This window comes from Hyaena hyaena, unplaced genomic scaffold (assembly GCF_003009895.1).
Source record: "Hyaena hyaena isolate Hyena2069 unplaced genomic scaffold, ASM300989v1 scaffold_92, whole genome shotgun sequence".
NCBI lineage: Eukaryota > Metazoa > Chordata > Mammalia > Carnivora > Hyaenidae > Hyaena > Hyaena hyaena.
This window is the reverse complement of record NW_024080723.1, coordinates 2,648,079-2,655,509: the sequence shown is the minus strand read 5'-3', so window position 1 is coordinate 2,655,509 and position 7,431 is coordinate 2,648,079. Positions and strand designations below refer to the sequence as shown.

The following is a 7,431-nucleotide window of genomic DNA, read 5'->3' as shown; positions in this document are numbered from 1 at the left end:
ACTAAGTATGTAGAATGCATTTACATATTTGGGATTCTAAAGTGATTTAAATTTTGGTATATAAATACCTTTTTGGAGCACCTGGGTGGCTCAATTGTTTAAGTGTCCTACTTCAGCCCAGGTCATTATCTTGCAGTTTGGGAGTTCAATGTGTGTGTGTGTGTGTGTGTGTGTGTGTGTGTGTGTCTGTATCACATGATATGGCACAAAAATTATATGTAAAAATAATTTTCAATCAAACCTCTTCTTTCATGCTATGTAGATTCTTTATAATAAATTTACATTTCTTTTTCAATAACAAAACTAGATATGTAAGTTACATCTTAAATATTATGCCATTAATGTTTTATTTTTTATTTATTTTTTATAATGCTGTATTGATCTTTAATTGTGCATAAGGACTTCCAGTCACAGCACCGAGGGACATTTTTACCCACTGCTCTGTTTGGCTGCCAGTCTCTTGTCTCTCTCTTCAGCAATGGTGAGGCGGATGCCCTTTCCACGGGGAAGAGAAATCCATGGTTTGTTGCCTTTGCCAATAACAAAAATGTTGGAGAGCCGGGTGGCAAAGCTGTTGCCATTGGCATCTTTCACGTGAACTACATCAGAAGAACCAGGGTGTCTCTCTCTGTTGGTGATCACACCAATTCTTCCCAGGTTAGCACCTCCGGTCACCATACACAGATTACCAGTATCAAACTTGATGAAATCAGTTATCTTTCTAGTCTCCAAATCAATCTGAATGGTATCATTCACCTTGATGAGGGGATCAGGATAGCGTATGGTGCGAGCATCATGAGTCACCAGATGAGGGATTCCTTTTGTTCCCACAAAGATCTTTCTCACTTTGCACAACTTATACTTGGCCTCCTCAGGCGTGATCCGATGAACAGCAAAGCGACCCTTGGTGTCATAGATCAGGCGGAAATTCTCCCCAGTCTTGTCAATGCTGATGACATCCATAAAACCGGCAGGGTAGGTTATATCAGTTCTGACCTTGCCATCAATCTTAATAAAACGCTGCATACAGATCTTCTTTACTTCATCTCCTGTGAGGGCATACTTAAGTCTGTTCCTTAGGAAAATGATGAGAGGGAGACATTCTCTCAACTTATGGGGACCAGTAGATGGACGAGGGGAGAACACACCGGTCAGCTTATCCAACATCCAATGCTTTGGAGCTGCTACCCGCTTCAGATGCTTCTTGGGACCACGAGCCATGGCTGCGCTAGGCACGAAAAAAGGACCGCCTCTTTCCGGTACGCGAGAAAAGAGGGCTCGAGGCTGCGCGCGCAGGAGCCTCAAAACGCTCCACCCAGTTCCCGCCATTAACGTTTTAGAGAGATAGAAGAATACAATCTCATATCTATTTCTACTATAATTAGCCTAATTATATTATTATTTTTTCCTTCTTTTCTCACTTTTTAGTGTGTCTTCTATTCCTTCTCCTTCCTCTTCTTCCTCTTTTCTGTTTTCCTCCTACCTTCTAGATTTCTTTTCCTTCGCCTCCTCGCTCCCCATCATTTTCCTCTTCTCCTCTTTCTCTATTTTCTTTTTTCTTCTTCTTTCTTCTTCTTCCTCTCTCTCATATTGAATTTATATTTTTTTTCGGTTTTTATTTAAATTCAGTTAGTCAACATCCAGTGTAATATTAGTTTCAAGTGTACAATGTAGTGATTCAACACTGTCATACAGCACCCAGTACTCATCACAAGAGGCCCCCTGAATCCCAACACCTATTTAATAGATCCCCCACCCACTTCCCCATCAGTTTCTGAATTCATAATTTTTAAAATTCTATTTGAATTTCTGTTTTCCTCACATAGTGGACTTTTCTCTCTTTCTTACTCCATCAGTTTTCTTAGAACTTTACTCAAATAATTACCTTCAGAGAAATCTGGCTAAATTATTTGTGAATTTTGGTTTGATTTTTGTAACAGAACAAATGGCCCCTTACCTTTCATTAGCACATTAAAGTCAAATATTTCATAATTCAACTTACTTAGGATAAAATGCACTGAAATGAATAGTTGTGGCACATAATTGCATTACTCATTTGAGAAATGATGGGAAGTGATAATCACGCCTTTAAAAGAGTTGAAGAAATTATGTGATGCAAAGTTATCATCTATAATAGCACTTTAGTACAAATTTAATATGAATGAAGTATAATTTAGAAATTTTAATACCTTATTCAAAAAGGTAAAAATGACACATGAAGTTTAATTTAACAGGGTATTTTATTGATACAATATGTCTAAAATAGTTTCATTTCTACATAAAATGGGTGTTAACAATAGCTAAAAAAGATTTGTGTGTGTATATGGTTACAAAATTGGTCAGCAGTAATCTAAATAATTTATAAATGTAAATTCAAATATGTGCTTCTAGTAAAAATACTGTTAAATGAAAACCTTACACAACTCATATATTTAACCAATACATATTGCAAGATGCTACAGAACTTGGTATCTAAAGCTAAATTTCCTGGACTCAAATCCCATCTTCAGGGTTTACTAACTGTTTGGTGCACCTGGGCATCAATTCTCTTTCTTTAAAATCAGCATTAATAAAAGCACTCAATTCATAGGTTATTATTATAGATATATAGGAACACATCTCTTTTTCCTCTTTTTTCTTCTGTGCCTTTAGATGAATATCGAAAATGTACGAACAGTTTGTTATGTCTGCCTCACTAAGTACAGAAGATTCTAACAATAGGTCCTTGAAAGTTCAAAGACATAATTTGGTCAAATCTTGTTTGTACTCTGGCTCTGGAAAAGAATGACATTGTCAATTCTATGGACAGTTTGTTCAGCTACTTTCTGTGCTAGAAGAAAACATAGCTGGTGTTTGTATTTAATGAGATGGTTTGTCTTATTTCAAAGCCCAGGTGCTGTAACTTTAAAAATATATCTGAAGCCTTCTTGGGCTACCAAACAGAAGAGATGAAGAGAGTGGGAAGAAATTTTCCTTATCTCTGTTGTTGACATTTTAAGTATTCCACATGCGGTAGATTTTAGAACATGACATTTTGATGTTCACTTAGCTATTTGAAATGTCAATTAGGAAATCGGAAGTTGTAGCAAATCATGTTATTTAACTTTAATTATAAAGTTAACTGATAACTTCTTAGACTAGAATATTCCTTAAAATTTAAAGAGGGAAATATTTTATATTCTAATCTGCTTTTCCAATTCCCAACCTGTCAGTCTTTGGGAAGTGGAATGATTTGTAAGAGTGTCACCTAAGTTAGGAACAGAAAAAGACTAAGAAAATCACATTTTGGGTACATGACAACTAAGAAGAGCAGGCCTAGGAGAATCATTTTAAGTATTACTTCTTACAAAGTAATTGTGTAAGTAAAACATTGCTTCTCAACAAGAAGACTAGTTCGGTACCTATTTGTAATTCAGATTTATTCTAAAATATAAGTCCAATGGCCACCAATCAGGACAAAAATCAGAGATAAAAAGGCTGAGAGTGGTGTTAGTAGTTTGAAAAAAAAAATGCCTTTAAAATGACAGTGTATGCAAAAAAAATGGGGAAAAAAAGATCAAAGATTATTCTGCTCAGATTTCGCTGGTCTCTCCCACATCCCTGGCCCTGGCACTAGAGGGTAATCTACTCCAAAAGATTTCAAAACGTATTTAAGAAACTGAAAACCATCTTCTGAAGCAACAGTGAATCTTAGACTGGCAAATGGTATTTCATTGTTGGAAGTGAATCTACTTCATAAAAGTAAAACCTCATTCCATGTATTAATCTGTATGGAGCTATCACAAGTACAGTTTTTTTAATGTATTTTCAGAACAGCTTGTTAATAGTTCTTAGAATCTGGGATCCTATCTACTCTTTGTTGTATAAAGAGACAATAATTAATATGTAGCAACAGAAAGGAGAAATCAATGGAAAGGAAAAGTGCTGATTATGTAAAGAAATGGGAAGCCAAATAAAATAATATTTTTATTTCCACACAGTCTGCATAAAAAGACTAGTTCCAATCCTTTGAAAAATTATGGGCCACTTTTTATTTTCTCTCCAGAAACATTCACCTGGCTTAGGCATCTGAAATTTACATAAAATTTCAGGGCACTCACAGTTCTTCCATGGACAATAGTATAAAAATACTTGTCCTACTAAAATGTGGTAAAGAAGGGTGTGTTTGTACCTTCATCAGGGTAGATGAATGAACCCAATTCTTTGAAGGCAGAATGTTGTGACTATATAAAGCTAAATTCACTGTAATCTGTACTTTGTGATGTTTCCGTTGACATAGAGCAGTTAATACTTCAAACTTTTAAGACTTTTTCTGAAGGAGAAAATATTTAGACTCATCATAAAACTGCAGTTGCTAACAGTTGCTATAATTTGCCTTAATTTACTGGGAATCTAGACAAAACTGCCATATGACAGATTTTTAATGGACAGATTCCTTTCAGATAGATATATACATTCTTTTCATTTTAGTTCACGTGTATAAAATTATCTGGCATATCATTCGAAGGGTAATGCTATTGCTAATAGAAGGCCTGTTGCCCAGAAATTGTATCAATTTTTATAAAGAACCATGTGCTTTTTTTCCTTATATTATAGTGTGGCAATCTGAGAATGTGTGCTAATATAAAGTAATATATTTACTTGGCCTTCTATAGTCATCAGAAATTTTATTAAGTGTATCATAATAAAAAAGTGTAGCTTTGAAATCAGTCATAGTAATTTTTAATGCAGCCCAATCAGAGTTAATGTCCAATGTTGATGTTCTCCTCTGAACCCGGGACTCTAATAGTATAATACTCTATGTTCTATGCCCTGAGTAAAAATATAACTTGACAAATTCACAGAGATTAACACCTGTGACACCTATCACATTGGGCCAGAGCTAAAAGTTTATCTTTGAAACCCTCTTACTCTGTGTTTCTTAACCTCATGCTTCCTTCATCGCTCTTGTTATTTCTTTTCTGTACAGTCATAAAGGGCCCACTGACACCAACGCTATCAGTTTCTACCTGGATGAACATGAAACTTCACATCAACTCTTTTTTTTTTAATGTTTTATTTATTTCTAGGACAGAGAGAGAGAGAGAGAGACAGCGTGAGCAGGGGAGGGTCAGAGAGAGAGGGAGACACAGACTCTGAAACAGGCTCCAGGCTCTGAGCTGGCAGTCAGCACAGAGCCCGACGCGGGGCTCGAACCCAGGAACCGCGAGATCATGACCTAAGCGAAAGTCGGACGCTTAACCGACTAAGCCACCCAGGCGCCCCCCCCCCCCGTTTTTTTTTTCTTTCACATCAACTCTTTGAGAAGCAGTCTGCTCTGTTGCAAACTGAGTAAAGTAATGCCTGGTTATTATGAAGATAAGATGAGCCCATATAAGGGAAAGAATGACTCCAATATACCCTTAGCTAGAATGATGTTTTTGTTGGAAGAAATCATCAGTTAATAAACCATAAAAATTAGAACTCATACAGGATCATTTACTTTTGAACAGAAGACTAAGACCAAAGGGATGAAGCATCAGGAAGAAAAAATTGTAGTAAAGAGGTGTTGCTGTAAGGGCCCTTCTGTGACCGTCAAACTATATGCCTGTTAGGTCTGCTCTTCCAAAGGCTTGTTTCAGACCTGGGTCCTGAAGTGTTCATAAAAACAGCTTAATAAAACATATTAATTTGAGGAACTTTGTCTCAGGTTCAATTTATTTCTTGGCCTATCCATTGACAACACTTGAAACTGCATCATTTGAGAAAAGGAGAAAATCATCTTTTAGAAAAATCTCAACTGACAAAAAGCACAGGAAAGTGGAACATATTTAACATATTGCATTAAGTTTACAGAACAAAGTTTCAAAGAAGAAAAGGAGATGTAATTTAATATAAAAGTATTAAAAATATATAGCCATTAATAAATTTCACACCATGGTAACTGTGGCCAACTACTGTGCTCACTGGCCAAGGTTGGGTAAACTTTGTTTTCCAAAATCTAATTCCTACTTTTTAAAAAAATCCTAATAACTGGTTGTTCCAAGTAACTCTGGAAGATATATATATATTCAGGTAACATACGGAAAGATGCATGCGAAATTAGACACCATCTGTAAACAACAGACTAACGGATATCAACAAGCCATCAAATTTTCAGTGGGATCTTACCTACAAAACTTCAACTAAGTGGTTTAGTATTTTATATTTGTCAAGGCATTAAATCTTGCAATGTTATGTCATAGATGGTATTATTCACCTTAGGCGCTATAATAAAAATGGGGTGAAAAGATTCAAGAAAGGTATTTTAAAACAAAAAACATATATTTGGTACATACATATTCACCTGTGCAATCTCATTTCTAACACCTTTTCAGTAACTCTGTGAAACAGAAAAGGCAACAGCTCGTGAGGCATATTTTCAATCATCTTGAAATGCCCTTTACCCTAGTAATTTACTTTCTAGCTCTGCATGCATTTTAAATGACTACTTTGCTAATATGTGAAAGATGTTAAAAAGTAAAATGAACGTATCATGCACTAAAGAAGAATGTGGGGAGAAATTGAGGTCATTCAAATTATTGGTAAGTGGCTTATAACTCATGATGATGATCATGGCAATGAAAAGATGGCAAGAAAACTGGCAAGCAACCGTGAGCAAGTTGATAAGAATGATGTCATCTCCTTGATTGGGCAGCACAGACCCTGTGGAAGCACTTGTCACTGCTATAAGTGACATTTCCCAAAGTCAAGTCAGAACATAAACCAATCATAAATCATCATAACGGCAAGTGGCCAGTAATGGCAAATTGAGAAATATGAATAAGGTTCTTATTGTTTCCAGATTTTTTCTAAAGTACACAATTCACATTTTCAGAATATTATAATTGCCAAAATGTGGTTCCTGTACTTTTCTGATGAAATCTAATTTATCATTTCTACCTTAAGTTGTAGTGGAATTTTTCCTCCTCCCTCCCCCCACTAAGTTTTACTATTTTTACCTTTTCCCAGGTAGACCGATATGGTTTAATATTTATCACAGAGGTATTTGAGCTTGAACGTTCCCCCTGCTGTTATTATGGAAAATAAATAATAAAAAATATTGCAGGACACATTGCAAATAAGGATATTTTATTAACTTTGGTTAGACAATTCTCATTGGAGTTCAAGTTACAGCATCAAAGAACTACCCACAAACATCTGCCTGAGATAAAATAACTCCAATAACTGTCATTGTGCAGACTAGAAAATGAGGCTGAGAATGTTAAGTAGTTTTCCTAGGTCTTAGAATAAAACTCCAATAAAATCGGAAGCAGATATATAGAGGAGTTAGGAAGAACTTTCTTTCTGGATTTTCTGACTTCATCATATTTTATTTATCTCTTCTGATGAATAGGCTTGCTTTGTCTGGCTACATCATATAAACTGTCATTTCAGGAGTATTGTTTTAGA

The 7,431-nt window shown here is 35.6% G+C and overlaps 1 protein-coding gene across 1 annotated transcript; it reads right to left on the bottom strand.

Moving 5' to 3' along the window:
- Positions 1-369: 369 nt before the first annotated feature.
- On the bottom strand, positions 370-1,253 carry LOC120233444 (40S ribosomal protein S4, X isoform-like). Its single transcript, XM_039234683.1, has one exon. It carries the CDS (start codon positions 1,219-1,221, stop codon positions 430-432), a length of 792 nt encoding a protein of 263 aa, XP_039090614.1. The 5' UTR covers positions 1,222-1,253; the 3' UTR covers positions 370-429.
- Positions 1,254-7,431: the final 6,178 nt, after the last annotated feature.

What these genes read in the sequence shown, in the direction of transcription:
- LOC120233444 (XM_039234683.1), bottom strand. Translation starts at nt 1,221, where the DNA reads ATGGCTCGTGGTCCCAAGAAGCATCTGAAGCGGGTAGCAGCTCCAAAG.